This window comes from Gorilla gorilla, chromosome 15 (assembly GCF_029281585.2).
Source record: "Gorilla gorilla gorilla isolate KB3781 chromosome 15, NHGRI_mGorGor1-v2.1_pri, whole genome shotgun sequence".
NCBI lineage: Eukaryota > Metazoa > Chordata > Mammalia > Primates > Hominidae > Gorilla > Gorilla gorilla.
Window position 1 is genome coordinate 119,220,045 of NC_073239.2, and position 19,111 is coordinate 119,239,155.

At 44.1% G+C, this 19,111-nt stretch overlaps 1 protein-coding gene across 14 annotated transcripts in view; it reads right to left on the reverse strand.

The window, feature by feature from the left end:
- Positions 1-19,111, reverse strand: part of MOK (MOK protein kinase) — a 75,581-nt gene that overhangs the window by 26,926 nt on the left and 29,544 nt on the right. For 6 of the 14 annotated variants that reach the window (XM_031001966.3, XM_004055726.5, XM_063698192.1 and 3 more), the window contains one exon: positions 7,733-7,803. The exons of 3 other annotated variants lie outside the window; for them this stretch is intronic. In XM_031001966.3, coding sequence (XP_030857826.1) covers positions 7,733-7,803 — 71 coding nt within the window. Of the gene's footprint in view, positions 1-2,045; positions 2,093-7,732; positions 7,804-9,995; positions 10,132-19,111 lie in introns of those variants that run through there. 5 more of the 14 variants (XM_004055725.5, XM_019009897.3, XM_063698189.1 and 2 more) reach the window with 3 other exon arrangements.

Below are 19,111 nucleotides of genomic sequence, written 5' to 3' on the forward strand. Positions count from 1 at the left end.
GCCCCAAAAGCATTTCCCTCATCTGCTCTAGCTATCCTGACCAAGGTAATTTTTACAAGTTAATTTTTACCAAATATTCTCATTAAGAAGGAATGTCATATATGATACAAATAATTTTAAAAACTTAAGTGAACACAGTGATAAACCAAGGCATTCACTGTGACTCAGCAGTAACTGAAGGAATACAGCTGCCACTGTAGCCTGCAGAATGACGGCATCCCCAGCACACGCCCCTCCCGCGAGGGTGGAGAGAACTACGAACTAGCCACTCATGAAGGCAAATGAGTTGTTATTATTATTATTATTATTTTTGAGACAGGGTCTCACTCTGTTGCCTAGGCTGGAGTGCAGTGGTACGATCTGCTCATTGCAGCCTCGACCTCCTGGGCTCAAGCCATCCTCCCACCTCAGCCTCCTGAGTAGTTGGGTCTACAGGCGTGTGCCACCACACCCGGATGCTTTTTTTTTTCATTTTTTGGGCTGGGCGCGGTGGCTTATGCCTGTAATCCCAGCACTTTGGGAGGCTGAGGCAGGCGGATCACGAGGTCAGGAGATTGAGACCATCCTGGCTAACACGGTGAAACCCCGTCTCTACTAAAAATACAAAAAAAATTAGCCAGGCTAATTTAGTGGTGGCGGGTGTCTGTAGTCCCAGCTACTCGGGAGGCTGAGGCAGGAGAATGGCGTGAACCCGGGAGGCAGAGCTTGCAGTGAGCCGAGATCGCCACTGCACTCCAGCCTGGGCAACACAGCGAGACTCCGTCTCAAAAAAAAAAATTTTTTTTTGTACAGACAGAGTCTCAGGCTAGTCTCAAACTCCTGTGCTCAAACAGTCCTCCCGCCTTGGCCTCCCAAAGTGTTGGGACTACACACGTGAGCCACTGCACCTGGCCCTATGAATTTAACTTGAAACAGTTAAAAAAAAAAAAAGAGCAGAATCAGATACAATTTTGTAAAAGAGTAGCTGCCTCTATAGTCAGAGTATGAGGGAAACTAAACCTCCTTTACAGTTTTTCCTTCATAAATTCCAAGACAGGCTTTCCTACTGCAGATGGCATGAGCCCAGAGCCATAAGCACACGCGCCCAAATACACAAACTAGGATCGCTGGCAGGTAGCCATGCTCTATTCACCCCAATTACTAACTCATGCCGAAGAATTCAGAGACATTCATCCAGAGAGAGTGGCGGGCAAAGGGCCTTCGCCATCCCTTCCCCAGGCTCCCACACCACTCTTGCCTTCATGGCACACCCACAGATTGGCTTGCTCAGGACCTATCCCAAACCCCCATCTAGCATGCCAGGCCTGAACGTCCAAATGACATTCTTCATGCTGCCTTGCAGCTGAGTGTTCCAGATGTGACTTAGGCTCTGCCTAAATGGGAACACTTGGGAAAGATGCTTCTGGCCCAGGTATGGGGGCAGATGAGAGGAGGGAAGGCATCCATTCTGAGGGTATGGATCACGGCTGCCTCCTGATCCTGGCAGAAGAGGCATGATTCCAGGCCTGGTAGCTGCAGCAGCTTTATTCTGCAGAGCGTTGTCAGCGGCAGGGCCAGCAGCCTGATCATGGAGAGCAGAGTTGTGAGAAGCAACTTCCTATAGGCCAAGCCCAGAGTCTGCTTCTTCAGTCCTCCCAACAATTCTGGCAATCTATCCATATCACAGAGTAACCCCTCTTGAGTTAATCAGAGAATAGGGGAGGCTGTTATTTACAACTAAAAGGGAGAACCAACACATCCACCTACAGCACATTTATTCTTTAAACAGCAACTGGAGAATTCCTTCTAAAAAGATGCTACTCAAAGCACAGTCCATGAGCTGATGATGGTTCAGGGACTGTTTGTTACTGGTCTAAGAGGAGATGACATAAATTAAGAATAACTGTTTAGGGCTGGGAGCAGTGGCTCACGCCTGTAATCCCAGCACTTTGGGAGGCTGAGGTGGGCGGATCACGAGGTCAAGAGATCGAGACCATCCTGGCCAACATGGTGAAACCCCGTCTCTACTAAAAATACAAAAATTAGCAGGGCGTGGTGGCACGCACCTGTAGTCCCAGCTACTTGGGAGCCTGAGGCAGGAGAATTGCTTGAATCCGGGAGGCGGAGGTCGCAGTGAGCAGAGATCACGTCACTGCACTCCAGCCTGCCAACAGAGTGAGACTCTGTCTCAAAAAAAAAAAAAAAAAAAAGAATACCTGTTTAGAACCACTTATAGCAATTTGACATGCTGTGACATCTAAGCACGTGATCACTTTTCTGGTAATTCATTTTTACTATATTTTACAAAAATTCTGGTCTGCAATAGATTAGAAATAAAACAACTGGTCTTCTGTGATCGTTTTGGAAACACTGGTCTAAACACCAATTGGAAACCACCTCTCCCTTGCTTTAAAGCCCAATAATGGCTTCCCATTGAACTTAGAGTAATGAAAATTCTTACCCTCGCCCTACCAGCCTCATCGATGCCTGCCTACTCCGTTTCCTGCAACTCTCCTTCATGTCCTCCAGCCACATGGGCCTCTTCCCTCACGGTGGCCTCAGGGCCTTTGCACTGGCTGTCCCTCTGCCTGAAGTACTCTATCCTCATCACTCTCTAACACATTGGCCTGTTTTATTCACTAACAGCACTTATCCCTATCTGGAATTCTTGATCATTTTGACTGATATTCTTGATAATTTCTTCGTTTGTTTCCTGTCTCTCCTCATCAAGTGTGAGCTCCACATGGGTGGGAACTATGTCTGCTGTGTTCCCCACCATGTCCCTGCCTCTGGAATAGCCCATGGCATGTCACTGCAAATGGGACATCCTCTCCCGCACCTGTCCAATTCTACCACTCCTCCAGGAAAGCCTTATTTTCCCAGCCCACACCATCTCTGCCTCATCTGACACCTGTTCAACAAAGAGAAATCTACCCCAGCAATTCCTTTTCTCTTATGATATCACTTTCATATAGTTTATGTGGACACTACACTATATACTCTTTCAGGCTGGGCACGGTGGCTCACGCCTATAATCCCAGCACTTTGGGAGGCTGAGGCGGGCAGATCACGAGGCCAGGAGTTTGAGACAGCCTGCCCAACATAGTGAAACCCCGTCTCTACTAAAAATACAAAAAATTAGCCGGACGTGGTGGCGGGCACCTGTAATCCCAGCTACTCGGGAGGCTGAGGCAGGAGAATCGCTTGAACCCAGGAGACGGAGGATGCAGTGAGCTGAGATCGTGCCATTGCACTCCAGCCTGGGCAACAGAGTGAGACTCCATCTCAAGAAAAAAAAAAAAAAAAGACTATATACTCTTTCAATATAAAAAACATGCATCTGACATGCTGCTTCTTTATCTTCCCAGTTCTTGCCAGACCTTGCACACTGCTGTAAAGTAGACAATTCAATAATGGCTGTGTGATCATTCCCTTATTTCATTATTATCTTATTCTTTAGTCTTTAATAGTGCTCCTCAATATTCTAATAACCTGAGAGCAGCAATTTAAGTCACAAAAATTGCCATTCTGGTATCTAAAGCCTTAGTGATTGATTCAGTTTTCACTAAAGCAGCATCATCATCAATAACCGTAAATAATTAGGTGCCTCTATTCATTTAAGGCACTGAGCTGGGCCCAGAAATAGAGACCCAGGGCAGCAACAGAGCTTAATGCTTAGGATTTCAGAGTCAGGCTTGAGTTTAAATCCCAGTTCTGCCATTTATTAACAGTTTAATTTTGGATTATTACTTAATCCTTCAAGACTCAATTTCCTCATCTGTAAAATGGGAATAATAAATAGTGCCAACCACATAGGGTTGTCATGAGGCGCTATGTGTGGTGGTTAAGAACATGCACTCTAGGATCAGGTTATCTAGGTTCAGCCCCAGTTCTACCACTTACTAGGTATATAACCTTGGACAAGCAACTTATCTCCCCATGCCTCAATGTCCTCATGTTTCAAATGAGGATAATAACAGTATCTGGGCCAGGTACAGTGGCTCACGCTTGTAATCCCAGCACTTTGAGAGGCCAAGGCGGGCAGATCACGAGGTCAAGAGATCGAGACCATCCTGGCCAACATGGTGAAACCTGTCTCTACTAAAAATACAAAACTTAGCCAGGCGCGGTGGCTCACACCTGTAATCCCAGCACTTTGGGAGGCCAAAGTGGGTGGATCACCTGAGGTTGGGAGTTCAAGACCAGCCTGACCAACATGGAAAAACCCCATCTCTACTAAAAATACAAAATTAGCTGGGGTGGTGGCGCATGCCTGTAATCCCAGCTACTTGGGAGGCTAAGGCAGGAGAATCGCTTGAACCCGGGAGGCAGAGGTTGTGGTGAGCCGAGATCATGCCATTGCACTCCAGCCTGGGCAAAAAGAGCAAAACTCCATCTCAAAAAAAAAAAAAAAAACTTAGCTGGGCATGGTGGCATGCTCCTGTAGTCCCACCTACTTGGGAGGCTGAGGCAGGAGAACTGCTTGAACCCAGGAGGCGGAAGTTGCAGTGAGCAGAAATCGCACCACTGCACTCCAGCCTGGCGACAGAGTGAGACTCCATCTTAAAAAAATAAAAAATAACCGTATCTGCCTGACAGGGTTGTTGGAAGGTTAAAATGAGTTAATTCCTATAAAGTATTAAGAACAGTGCCTGGCCATATGGGTACCATTCATGAACTGTTAGCTATTATCATTATCATTATATTTCATCAATTCTAGGACAGGCTTTTTTTTCAAATTTTACCAACTCTAAAATCAGGATGCATATTTCAGTATTTACTACCCTACAAGTACTGTTGGCCATTCTCCTTACATTTTAACATCTCTGAACCTAGGATGCTCTGTATTGCTCACAGCATCTCATCAGAGTTGGTGCACTGAACACACTGCCTGGCCTATGGAAGACAATATTTATATAATGAATGGAGGTCTACTGCGAGGTCTGTTTTCTACAATCGCTGTAGACAGATACTGAAAGAAATAGATTCAATTTATTCAATTATACAATTCCTCTACTACTGAAAATAAATATAAATGTATCCTAAAAATACATATATTCTAAGGCTGGGCGCAGTGGCTCACTCCTATAATCCCAGTACTTTGGGAGGCCGAGAAAGGCGGATCACGAGGTCAAGGAGACTGAGACCATCCTGGCTAACAAGGTGAAACCCCGTCTCTACTAAAAATACAAAACAATTGGCTGGGCGCGGTGGCTCATGCCTGTAATCCTAGCACTTTGGGAGGCCAAGACAGGCAGATCACGAGGTCAAGAGATCAAGGCCATCCTGGCCAACATGGTGAAACCCTGTCAGTACTAAAAATACAAAAAAATAGCTGGGCGTGGTGGCATGCACCTGCAGTCCCAGCTACTCAGGAGGCACAAGCAGGAGAATCGCTTGCACCTGGGAGGCAGAGGTTGCAGTGAGCTGATTGCACCATTGCACTCCAGCCTGGCAACAGAGCGAGACTCCGCCTACAAAAAAAAAAAAAAAATTAGCCAAGTGTGGTAGCACATGCCTGTAGTCCCAGCTACTTGGGAGGCTGAGGCAGGAGAATCTCTTGAACCTGGGAGGCAGAGGTTGCAATGAGCTGAGATCGTGCCACTGGCAGAGCGAGACTCTGTCTCAAAAAAAAAAAAAAAAAAATATATATATATATATATATATTCTAAACAAAGCTTTCTCAAGCGTCTAAACACACAGCAACTTGCCAAAAATTCTCCCTTCTTGTTGACTTTTTTTTTTTTATTTTCTCTTGAGATGGAGTCTCACTGCGATGTCCAGGCTGGAGTGCAGTGGCACGATCTCGGCTCACTGCAACTTCTGCCTCCCAGGTTCAAGCGATTCTCCTGCCTCAGCCTCCCAAGTAGTTCGGACTAAAGACACATGCCACCACACCCGGCTAATTTGTTTTGTATTATTAGCAGAGACAAGGTTTTGCCATATTGGCCAGGTTGGTCTTGAACTCCTGACCTCAAGTGATCCACCTGCCTCAGCCTCCCAAAGTGCTGGGATTACAGGCATAAGCCACCACGCCCGGCCTTTTTTATTTTTTATTATTTTTTTTGAGACAGAGTCTCGCTCTGTTGCCCAGGCTGGAGTGCAGTGGCATGATCTTGGCTCACTGCAAGCTCCACCTCCTGTTACGCCATTCTCCTGCCTCAGCCTCCCGAGTAGCTGGGACTACAGGCGCCCGCCACCACGCCCGGCTAATTTTTTTGTATTTTTAATAGAGACGGGGTTTCACTGTGTTAGCCAGGATGGTCTCAATCTCCTGACCTCATGATCCACCTGCCTCAGCCTCCCAAAGTGCTGAGATTACAGGCGTGAGCCACTGCGCCCAGCCCCTGGCCTTTATTTTTATTTTTTGAGACAGAGTCTCGCTCTGTCGCCCAGGCTTGAGTGCAGTGGAACGATCTCAGCTCACTGCAACCTCCGCCTCCTAGGTTCAATCGATTCTCCTGCTTCAGCTTCCTGAGTAGGTGGGACTACAGGCATACACCACCATGCCCGGCTAATTTTTTTGTGTGTATTTTTTAGTAGAGACAGGGTTTCACCTTGTTAGTCAGGCTGGTCTTGAACTCCTGACCTCAAGTGATCCACCCGCACTGGCCTCCCTCCTAAAGTGCTAGGATTATAGGCATGAGCCACTGCACCCAGCTTTATATACATCAACTTTTATGGATGTAGAAAGACTTGGCTACTTATGCTATTTATTTTGTTAGTAATTTACTATCACACACATATTTTAAGTCACATATAAAATAAATATTGATATAATGCTTTTTCCACTATCCAACTTCATAAAAACAATTTTATTTGAACTCTTCATATATATCTTCAACATCAGTGTCTTCTTCCATCACAAAAATAGTTTTATCAATCTAAAAATGTTCCATAGCACATCATCTTCAGTTTGGCCCAAATTGTAAGATAATACACCATCTAAATCATCTATGATGCTATCACTAAAATTCTTTTCCAAGTCATAAGTAGTCACTCATGTGACAGTAGGACAGTTGTTTTTTATCTGTCCTCTAGGTATAATGTGATTTGTAAAATGTAACACTTGCTATGTTGCTTTCTTAGTGAGATATACAAGGTTCATTTGTTCTGACATCTAACACAACCATTAGGTCAGACCCCCAGGAACAATTGGCTCAGTGTGAGCCAGCCTCTCCTTTTCTCCTGTTCCCCTCAGGAAACCTCTATAAGTATCTCAAACCAGCCCTGACTGAGGTCACCTCAGGCAAACATGCTCTCTTAAACAGTGCTTTATTGTTCAGAAGAAAGGAAATGAACGAGCATCCTGGAAAATGGTAGGAGCTTCCCTCACATGCAGGGGAGTATTTTGGAGGGAAAGCTCTGCCTTAAGAGGCATGGAACAGAATGTTGAGCAACAGCAGATCTGGGGAGCAGAGAGGCCCCTGAGCCAGCGGGCCTGCACGCACATGCCCACGGCGGGGCTGGCTGCAGGCACTCTGCAGCAGAGCTGCCCCTGCTGCCTCCCGCCACGCTCCCCCAGATCACATGGGCACCCAGAGGGCCTGGGGCTTCCTTTCTTGTTTGCAGCCATGTTCTGAGTAGATGAGCAGTCAGAAAAATGCCTCCTGGCGAATGAAGTGACCCTGTGCTGTGTATTATATATAACTACAGCACTACGCTGACTAATGATGTTGAGAACAACTAAGCATATATGAATTACAGGCCTTAAAAGAGGATCTTAGGTTAGCTTTCAAATTATTCTACGTACCTCGTATTAGCTCATAAATATTCATGTCCATAAGTTCACATATTAGTGCAAGAGAACCAGATTTTCTGTCACTGAAGAAGAAAGCAAGTTTTTAAAATAAATTTTCTGGCCTTAATCAGAAAATATAATCCAATATTTAATTCATTTGTAAACATTTCTAGTAAACATAAGGTACTCCCACATCAAATACTACAGTGTAATTGCTGAAACAGTAAAGGTTTTGATTTTAAATCAGTATTTCAGATAAAATTAACTAAAAATACTAGCAAAACCCAACTTTGAACAAAATTCTAGAAGTTGAAAACAGATATGTCTTGAAAATACATAATTAATTATCAGCAGAAAGAAGAAAAAGGTTGGGGAGTTGGGTAAGCAAAACAATAAAAGAGGCCAGGCGTGGTGGCTCACGCCTGTAATCCCAACACTTTGGGAGCCCGAGGTGGTTGATCACTTCAGATTAGGAGTTTGAGACCAGCCTGGCCAACATGGTGAAACCCCATCTCTACTAAAAATACAAAAGCTGGGTGTGGTGGCGTATGCCTGTAGTCCCAGCTGCTCAGGAGGCTGAAGGAGGAGAATAGCTTAAACCCGGGAGGCGGAGGTTGCAGTGAGCCGAGATCGTACCACTGTACTCCAGCCTGGGCAACAGAGTGAGATCCTGTCTCAAAAAAAAAAAAGAAAGAAAATTAATTCGTGCTCCATGACTGCAAATTTAATTTTAATTTAGCTAAATTCCTTCCATGTAATTGGGATAAATCACAATGGGAGAGTAAAAACCAAAAACCAGTCAGGGTGAAAAAGAGAAAAACGAGTCACATCACAAGTGTGTGATATCAACGCTGACACAGAATGGGGACAGAGACTGCTGGCTGAGCCACCAACTTCTGAGTTCAAGCAGGCCCTTAAAGGGTTCCCAGAGTCCTGAGTAAGAGCCTGTATCATCCCAGACCCTACTCTGGGTGCCTCCAATCTGGCTGGAAGAGGTCTCGGTTGTTCCGAGGCCCATGTGAGATTCTGGACAGAGTACTTTGTAAAGTGTGTGGAAAGTGCACGACGTGCATGCAGTGTTGAGACTATTACATACAAACTGCAGTCTCTGGACCTGGCCCAAATTGACTTCTAAGAACGCTACAGGCCAGGAACCCACACAGTTATAACAAGACATTTCATTTTGAGTTTAAAACTGTTTCATTCTCTGATTAAAATCTACCAGACTTTAACTGGCAGTGAAGTTTAACTGGAGTTCCTTGGCCGATCTTACCGGCCAGACTCCCTCCAGAGCCACAGCGAAGCTTCTACACTGAGGTGCACCCTCTCAGAGTGTCGGTGCCATTCTAGCCCACAGCAAAGAAGGTCCCAAAACCCTGTAGCCTGACTCCCTGGTTCAGTGAGGTCTGTAAGCACAGCACAGAGCTGTCAGGAAGAAGGCTTCCCAGGCTCAGGCAGGCACCGAGGGACAAGCTGTGCTCTGCCTTTTTGATTGATAGATAAGCCTTATGGAAACTATTCTATAATTAGAACAGAAATGAAAAATCCCCAGAAATGTTATCAATTACAGTAAGAAAGACTACAGGAGACTGTTCAGAAATGGCAACTGGCAGGGACAGAATGAGAATGTACAATCCCTGAAATAACACAAACAGTGCTTTCCCAGTAGGTCAAAATTCACACTCAAGACCTCAGCAGCCTAACTGAGCTCCAGGAGATGAACTGTTTGCATGACAGATGCTTTTATGATGTGGAGTCACCTAAATGAAGGCATTTCCACATTAATTAAGAATCAGATGCTGGCCGGGCACAGTGGCTCATGCCTGTAATCCCAGCATTTTGGGAGACCAAGGTGGGTGGATAACCTGAGGTCAGGAGTTTGAAACCAACCTGGCCAACATGGTGAAACCCCATCTCTACTAAAAATACAAAAATTAGCTGGGCATGGTGGTGGGTGCCTGTGATCCCAGCTACTTGGAAGGCTGAGGCAGGAGATGGCTTGAACCAGGGAGGCGGAGTTTGTTGTGAGCCAAGATCACGCCACTGCACTCCAGCCTGGATGACAGACAGAGAGACTCCTTCTCAAAAAATAATAATAAAAAAAAAGAATCAGATGCACATTTTTCCAAATAAAAATGTGAGGTAAGATGAAGTAAAAATGGTTACTCTCTGAGCTACAAAGTAAATATTCAAAATGTCTACCATGGTTTTCTTTCTTAAAAAGAGATTATTTTCATCAAATTTAGATAACTTTTCAAGCTCCAAATATACTTACAAAACCACTTCATGCAACATAAGAATGTTTGGGTGCGGATTCAGGCGCCTCAGTGCTTGGATCTCTCGTAGGTTGTTGACTTGCTCAATACTATCATGTAGGTATAAATGGACAGCTCATTCACAGTTTAGGTCAACTTCAAAATTAGAGTTACTTATTATCCAGGATCACAATTTTAAAACTCACAAATATTTCAAGCAAGTTAATCAGGTTTTATTTCTCCCATTAGAAACTGAAGTTAAGCATACCTCATTGCTGCATTAAAAAATCAAGGTTCTTATAGCTAGAACGTATGTTAAAATTTTTCCCATCTAAGATCCTGAAAGAATACTTGGTAGTTTATTTTACATATTAACAAACATAAAAGTAGACATTAAAACTTATGATTAATTAATAAGATTAATAATTAAGATTTAGTCTTCAGTTTATAGATACACTATCTGAAAATGAGCATTTCAAAGTTCCAAGAAAAGACCCACCCCTCCTTTTTTTTTTTGTTTTTGACACAAAGCCTCACTGTCATCCAGGCTGGAGTGCAATGGTGCAATCATGTCTCACTGAAGCCTCAACCTTCCAGGCTCAGGTGATCCTCCCACCTTAGCCTCCTGAGTAGCTGGGACCACAGGTGCATCCCACTATGCCCTCTCAAACTCCCAGGCTCAAATGATCGGCCCGCCTCAGCCACCCAAAGTACTGTGATTACAAGCGTGAGCCACTGTGCCTGGCCTCTTTCTTATCTTTAATGATGCTGTACTCTTTTTGATTTCTTTTTTTTTTTTTTGAAACGGAGTTTCCCTCTTGTTGCCCAGGCTGGAGTGCAACGGTGTGATCTTGGCTCACTGCAACCTCTGCCTCCCAGGTTCAAGCGATTCTCCTGCCTCAGCCTCCCAAGTAGGTGGGATTATAGGCACCCGCCACCATGCCTGGCTAATTTTTTTATTTTTAGTAGAGATGGAGTTCACCGTGTTGGCCAGGCTGGTCTCAAACTCCTGACCTCAGGTGATCCACCCACCTTGGCCTCCCAAAGTGCGAGGATTACAGGTGTGAGCTACCACGCCCGGCCCTCTTTTCCATTTCATTCACTTGGTGACAAGCATTCTCTTGGCAGGTGTGCCTTATTGCAGGCTCTTCTTTATGAAGACTGCTCTGCCAATACAAATCATGCCAATACAGTGCAATCAGGCCCAAAGCCTGAGGCTAGCTATCACTGCCCTCTAGACAGACCTCTTTTGAGAATGCCACTTCACCACGGTAGGCCCATGGGGTCACACCTAATTGAATAATTCAATTCACCAGAAATTTTCATCTCAGGGGCTCCAAAAGGAACTAATTGTGGGACTATTTTTTCAACTGGCAAATTCTGTTCTATCAACTTTTAACATATATTGTAAAGTTCAACATTTGTTTGGTTATTTGAAGAGTACCCAGTAGTAGTATAGGTATAGTTTAAAATCAATATGGCTGAGGCCAGGCGTGGTCGCTCATGCCTGTAATCCCAGCACTTTGGGAGGCCAAGGCAGGTGGATCACCTGAGGTCAGGAGTTCCAGACCAGCCTGGCCAACATGGTGAAACCCCGTCTCTACTAAAAATACAAAAATCAGCCAGGCGCAGTGGCATGTGCCTGTAATCCCAGCCACTTGGGAGGCAGAGGCAGGAGAATCGCTTGAACCCAGGAGGTGGAGGCTGCAGTAAGCCAAGATTGTGCCATTGCACTCCAGCCTGGGCAACAGAGTGAGACTCCATCTCAAAAAATAAATAAATAAATATGTCTGAATATTTTAAGTCACTCTCATGTTAGCCAACAAATAGAAGCCTGATATTTAAGAAGAGCCTGAAAACAGAATAGCCTGAAGAGCCTAAGAATATTTTTGGACTAAAAGTTATAGTCCCCATTTTCATTTGTAACGTGTATTTCCTCCCTCACATCCAAGTTGGTATTCAAAGTGTTAGCAACTTGCACCCCAGGTCCACAACCAATCAGAAAAGACACAGCCCACCATGCTGGAGCTGGGTCCTCAAAGTGGCCAGAACTAGGGAGTGCTGAACAAGGGGGCCAGGCGAGACTCAGAAGGGTCAGGACAGCAGCTATTTACCAATGAATACAATTCATTCAATATTCTACAATGCACAGAACAGAAAAAAAAAAAAAATTCCAGGCCAAAATGCCAACAGTGTTGAGATAGAGAAATCCTGCTTCAGGTGGAAAGAGCAAGAAGCTAACAAGCTAGCAGTAGTTCCAATTTTTGAACACCCGATCTGAAAAACTTAGTTTTTAAAACTGGGCAGCCAAACAGCCATGCTATTTACACAAATATCCATTCTTCTCCTCTGTAATAGGAAAACCAGTTATCACACCCCGAAACATATTTTGCTTATTGTAGATAGGATTCTTTCATGTCTCCACAGGCATTCACTGAGAAATAATGAACTAAGACAAACATTTAGAAAGGCACATTTTCCTGGATATTGCTAGATATCAGGATCTAGCAACTGTTCAAATAACAGTGCTTAATAAAATTCAAATCAACTCTGTCCCCTCTTTTAAAATCATGAAAAAAAAAATCTAAAAAAACCTGGAAGTAAACTACTTTTCTGTGCCTTGGAGTTGCGTTGAATTTTGTTGTCAGGTGACATTCAGTTTGTTTTTGTTTATTGTCCTGTTGGAAACAAAATACCACAGAACTGAATGTAAGAGGAATGTAGGCAGCCTTTGCTCCGAAAAGAACCAGATGACATTTACCATAAGTGGAATCTACAAATGGAACAAATTATGATCACCAGGACTCAGACTTTTAAAAAAAATGTAAACATCGGCTGGGCACGGTGGCTCATGCCTGTAATCCCAGCACTTTGGGAGGCCGAGGCGGGCGGATCATGAGGTCAGGAGATCGAGACCATCCTGGCTAACACAGTGAAACCCCGTCTCTACTAAAAAATACAAAAAATTAGCAGGGCATGGTGGCGGGTGCCTGTAGTCCCAGCTACTCTGGAGGCTGAGGCAGGAGAATGGCGTAAACCTGGGAGGTGGAGCTTGCAGTAAGCCAAAATCACGCCACTTCACTCCAGGCTGGGCGACAGTGTGAGACTCCGTCTCAAAAAAAAAAAAAAAAAAAAAAATTATTTAAAGATCAACTATGAAATTTCAACATTTCATTTTATTGGATGAATTTTATGGAAAATAAGTTTAACCAATACAATCTATATGAAGAAAGTCCTCAAAGTGAAGGGGAGGAAGAAATGGTTATATTAATATTAGACAAAATAGACTGCAAAATAAGGATTACTACTACTTATGATTTCATGATGATAAAAAAAAAGAGTCAATACATTAGGAAGCAATGACAATTGTAAATGTGTATGTGTCAAATAAGAGAATTTTTTTTTTTTTTGAGACAAAATCTTGCTCTGTCATTCAGGCTGGAGTGCAGTGGCACGATCTAGGCTCACTGCAACCTCCACCTCCCCGGTGCAAGCTATTGTCCTGCCTCAGCCTCCTGAGTAGCTGGGATTACAGGTGCCCACCACCATCCCAGGCTATTTTTGTATTTTTAGTAGAGACGAGGTTTCATCACAGTGGCCGGGCTGGTCTCGACCCCCAACCTCAGGTGATCCACCCGCCTTGGCCTCCCAAAGTGATGAGCCACCACAACCAGCTTTTTTTTTTTTTTTTTGTGAGACGGAGTCTTGCTCTGTTGACCAGGCTAGAGTGCAGTGGAGTGATCTTGGCTCACTGCAATCTCCATCTCCCGGGTTCAAGTGATTCTCCTGCCTCAGCCTCCCAAGTAGCTGGGATTATAGGCACCTGCCACCATACCTGGCTGATTCTTATATTTTCAGTAGAGACAAGGTTTCACCATGTTGGCCAGGCTGGTTTCAAACTCCTGATCTCAAGTGATCCACCTGCCTCAGCCTCCCAAAGTACTGGGATTACAGGCGTGAGCCACTGTGCCTGGCCTAAATGAGAAAATTTTAATATACATAAAGGAAAAGTTGACAACACTAAAGAAAGAGATGAAGATTTTAACACCCTACTCCCATAATTGATTGAACAATCTTTCAAAAAAATCAGTAAAGATACAGAAGATCTTAACAGCATTATTAACTACCTGTCCTAATTGACATTTACAGAACAGTATATTCAACAACTTTATATAAAATATTCTTTTCAAGTATATATGAAACATTCATCCATATAGATAATGTGCTGGACCATAAGGTAACTCTCAATACAATTCAAGACTGAAAACTTTACACAACATGTTCTCAGACCACAATGGATTAAATTAGAAATCAGTACAGTAAGTTACCTAGAAAAGCCTCAAATATTTGGAAATTAAACAGTAAAGAAGAAATCACAAGGGAAATTAGAAAACATTTCAAACCAAATAAAGCACAACATATAGAAATTTATGAGATGCAGCTAAAACAGGATTTAGAAAGATACTTATGTGTAAATACTAAAGTAAGAAAGGGTTAAAATCAATTATTTAAATGTCCCCCTTGGCCGGGTACAGGGGCTCACGCCTGTAATCCCAGCACTTTGGGAGGCCAAGGCGGGTGGATCACGAGCTCAGGAGTTCGAGACCAGCCTGGCCAACACAGTGAAACCCTGTCTCCACTAAAAATACAAAAATTAGCCAGGCGTGGTGGCAGGGTGCCTGTAATTCCAGCTCCTCAGGAGGCTAAGGCAGGAGAATCAGTTGGACCTGGGAGGCAGAGGTTGCAGTGAGGCGAGATTGCGCCATTGCACTCCAGCCTGGGCAACAAGAGCAAGACTCCATCTCAAAAAAAAAAAAAATTAAATAATAATAATGAGAGTATTACAAATAACTGTATGCCAATAAATATGACAATTTAGGGTAGATAAACAAATTCCTCAAAAAACACAGTTACCAAATCTGACACAAAATAAAACTGGAAATTGAAACAGCCCTATTTAATAAAATAGCCCTATTTTATTCTTATTAGTTGTTATCAAAAACCTCCCAACAAATGATGAAAGTGTTCTAAAATGGAATTGTGGTGACAGTTGCACAGCCGTATAAATGTCCTGAAACTCACTTACAATAGCTGAATTTTATGAAAGGAAAATTATACTTCAGGCTGGGCACAGTGGCTCACGCCTATAATCCCAACACTTTGGGAGGCCGAGACGGGTGGATCACCTGAGGTCAGGAGTTTGAGACCAGCCTGGCCAACATGATGAAACCCCATCTCTACTAAAAATACAAAAATTAATGGTGGCGGGTGCCTGTAATCCCCACTACTCAGGAGGCTGAGGCAGGAGAATTGCTTTAACTCAGGAGGCAGAGGTTGCAGCTAGCCAAGACTGTACCACTGCATTCCAGCCTGGATGACAGAGCGAGACCCCCCATCTCAAAAGAAACAAAAGGAAATCATCCTTCAATAAAGCTTTTAAAAAATCATATGGAAATCCTTCCAAATTATCTGGCATAGTTCTGGTTTTTTTCTTTAATATTCCTTGATACAGATGTGCCTTGAGGTCATTCCTTGTTCCACCACTTCATCGTGATCCCATCTTTTTATCACTACGAATGATGTTATAATAAACATCATAGTGGGGGGGGACCTTCCCCACAAGGAAAACTCCTAGACCAGACAATTTCACTGGTGAATTATTTCAAACATTTAAAAAAGAAATATTCTTACACAAACTTTTTCAGCAAAAAATGGAGGAATGAACACTTCCCAACTTGTTCTGTTAGACCTGAAAACCTTTATACCAAAACCTAACAAAAACTTTTTTTTTTTTTTAAGACAGATTCTCGCTCTGTTGCCCAGGCTGGAGTGCACTGGCGCAACCTCGGCTCACTGCAAACTCTGCCTCCAGGGTTCAAGCCATACTTGTGCCTCAGCCTCCTGAGTAACTGGGATTACAGGCATGCACTACCACGCCCACCTAAGTTTTGTAGTTTTGGTAGAAACAGAGTTTTGCCATGTTGGCCAGGCTAATCTCAAACTCCTGGCCTCAAGTGATCCACTCACCTCAGCCTCTCAAAGTGCTGGGAATACAGGTGTGAGCCACTGCACTCAGCCTCAAAACCTAATAAAGACTTTTTGCTTTTTCTTTTTTTGAGACACGGTCTCACTCTGTGGCCCAGGCTGGAGTGCAGTAGTGTAATCACTGCTTACTGCAGTCTTGACCTCCTGATCTTAAGCCATCCTCCTACCTCAGCCTCCCAAGTGGCTGGGACCACAGGTGCCTGCCACCATGCCCAGCTGTTTTTTATTTGTAGAAACAAGGTCTCATCTTGTCCAGGCTGGCCTCAAACTCCTGGGCTTAAGCCATCCTCCCACCTCAGCCTCCCAATGTGCTGGGATTAAAGGTATGAGACGCCTCGCCTAACTCCCTAACAAAGACTTTTATATAATAAGAAAAGTATAGGCCAAGCATGGTAGTTCACGCCTGTAATCCTAGTGCTTTGGGAGGCCAAGTCTGGTGAATTGCCTGAGGTCAGGAGTTCAAGACCAGCCTGGCCAACATGGCAAAACCCCATCTCTACTAAAAATACAAAAATTAGCCAGGCATGGTGGCACGCGCCTGTAATCCCAGCTACTTGGGAGCCTGAAGCAGAATTGCTTGAGGCGGAGGTTGCAGTGAGCCGAGATCACGCCACCACACTCCAGCCTGTGCAACACAGCAAGACTCCATCACGAAAAAAAAAAAGTATCCCTTATGAGTACAAATACAAAAATACTTGACAAAATACTATCAAATCCAGGAATATGTAAAACTGATCATATGTTATGACTAAGTGGGGAATCCCAGCTATACTGGGAATGCAAGGTTGAGTTATTATTCAAAAATGAATCAATGTTATCCACCACAATAAAAGAAAAAGGAAAAAATAATAATGCCAAAAAGTCATTTGACAGAATTCAATACCAATTCAGGACAAAAATTCTCAGCAAGCTATTCATGAAAGGGAACTCTGTCAATTTGATAAAAGACATATACAGCTAACATCATGCTTCTAATGTTGAAATGCTGAACACTTCCCCGCTACTTGCATTCAATATTGTACTGGAAATCTGAGCTAATGGGAAAGGCTAGAAAAAAAGTCATGGGCCGGGCACAGTGGCTCACGCCTGTAATCCCAGCACTCTGGGAGGCCAAGGTGGGCAGATCACAAAGTCAGGAGTTCGAGACCAGCCTAGCCAATATGGTTAAACCCTGTCTCTACTTAAAACACAAAAATTAGCCAGGCGTGGTGGCGGGTGCCTGTAGTCCCAGCTACTTGGGAGGCTGAGGCAGGAGAATCACTTGAACCCGGTAGGTGGAGGTTGCAGTGAGCTGAGATCGCGCCACTGCACTCCAGCCGGGGCAACAGAGCAAAACTCCGTCTCAAAAAAAAAGTCATCAACATTGGGAAAGAAGAGTAAAACTGTCTCTATTTGCAGGTGACATATTTCTTTAAGTAAAAAATCCTAAGAAAGCAACCAAAACATACTAGAACAAAAAAAAAATAAGTGAATCCTAAGAAATTTCTCAAAATACAAAGTAAACAAAAATTAATTGCATTTCTACATACTTATGGCTAACAATGGGAAATAAATGTTTAAAATATCCTTTTATAATAATGTTATAAAACATAAAACACTTAGATATAAATTTAACAAAAGACACCTAAGACCTTTTCAGTGAAACTACAGAACAGCTGAAACCGTCCAGGCAAGGTGGCTCACACCTGTAATCTGAGCACTTTGCGAGGCCAAGGTGGGCGGATCACCTGAGGTCAGGAGTTCGAGACCAGCCTGGCCAACATGACAAAACCCTGTCTCTACTAAACATACAAAAATTAGCTGGGCATGGTGACACGTGCCTGTAATCCCAGCTACTCGGCAGGCTGAGGCAGGAGAATCTCTAGAACCTGTGAACCCGGAAGGCAGAGGTTGCAGTGAGCTGAGATCATGCCATTGCACTCCAGCCTGGGCAACAAGAGCAAAACTCCGTCTCAAAAACAAAAACAAAACATAGCTGAAACTAAAGCAAACTGAAATAAATGGAGAGACGGTTATACCATGTTTATGAATTGCAAAGTTCAATATTGCTAAGATATGCATTCTCTGCCAAATTGAACGATAGACTCAATACAATCCTATTCATAATCTCAATAGGTTTTTTTTTGTTTGTTTTTCTTTTTTGAGACGGAGTCTCACTCTGTCGCCCAGGCTGGAGTGCAGTGGCCCGATCTCCACTCACTGCAAGCTCCACCTCCTGGGTTCACTCCATTCTCCTGCCTCAGCCTCCCGAGTAGCTGGGACTATAGGCGCCTGCCACCACACCCGGCTAATTTTCTGTATTTTTAGTAGAGATGGGGTTTCACCGTGTTAGCCAGGATGGTCTTGACCTCCTGACCTCATGATCTGCCCGCCTCGGCCTCCCAAAGTACTGGGATTACAGGTGTGAGCCACCGCACCCACATTTTTTTTTTTTTTTTTGAGACAGGTTCTCACTCTGTCACCCAGGTTGGAGTGCAGCTGCATGATCTTGGCTCACTGAAGCCTCCACCTCCCAGGCTCAAGCAATCCTCCCACCTCAGCCTCCCAAGCAGCTGCGACTACAGGTGTGTGCCACTACACTTGGCTAATTTTTGTTATTTTCAATCGAGATGGGGTTTCACCATGTTGTCCAGGCTGGTCTTGAACTCCTGGGCTCAAGTGATCAGCCCACTTTCAGCCTCCTAAAGTGCTGGGATTACAGGTGTGAGACACTGTGCCCGGCTGGTTTTATTTTTTAATAGAATTGATGAGCTATATTCCTAGAATCCTCACAGAAAAAAAAAATTGAGCTGATTCTAAAATGTATGTGGATGTACAGAGGACCTACAGTAGGCAAAACTGTCTTTAAAAAGATGAAGAGGCCGGGCACGGTAACTCACGCCTGTAATCCCAGCACTTTGGGAGGACGAGGCAGGCGGATCACCTGAGGTCAAGAGTTTGAGACCAGCCTGGCCAACATGGTGAAACCCTGTCTCGACTAAAGATACAAAAATTAGCCAGGCGTGGTGGTGGGCACCTGTAATCCCAGCTACTCAGGAGGCTGAGGCAGGAGAATTGCTTGAAACCAGGAGGCAGAGGTTGCAGTGAGCCG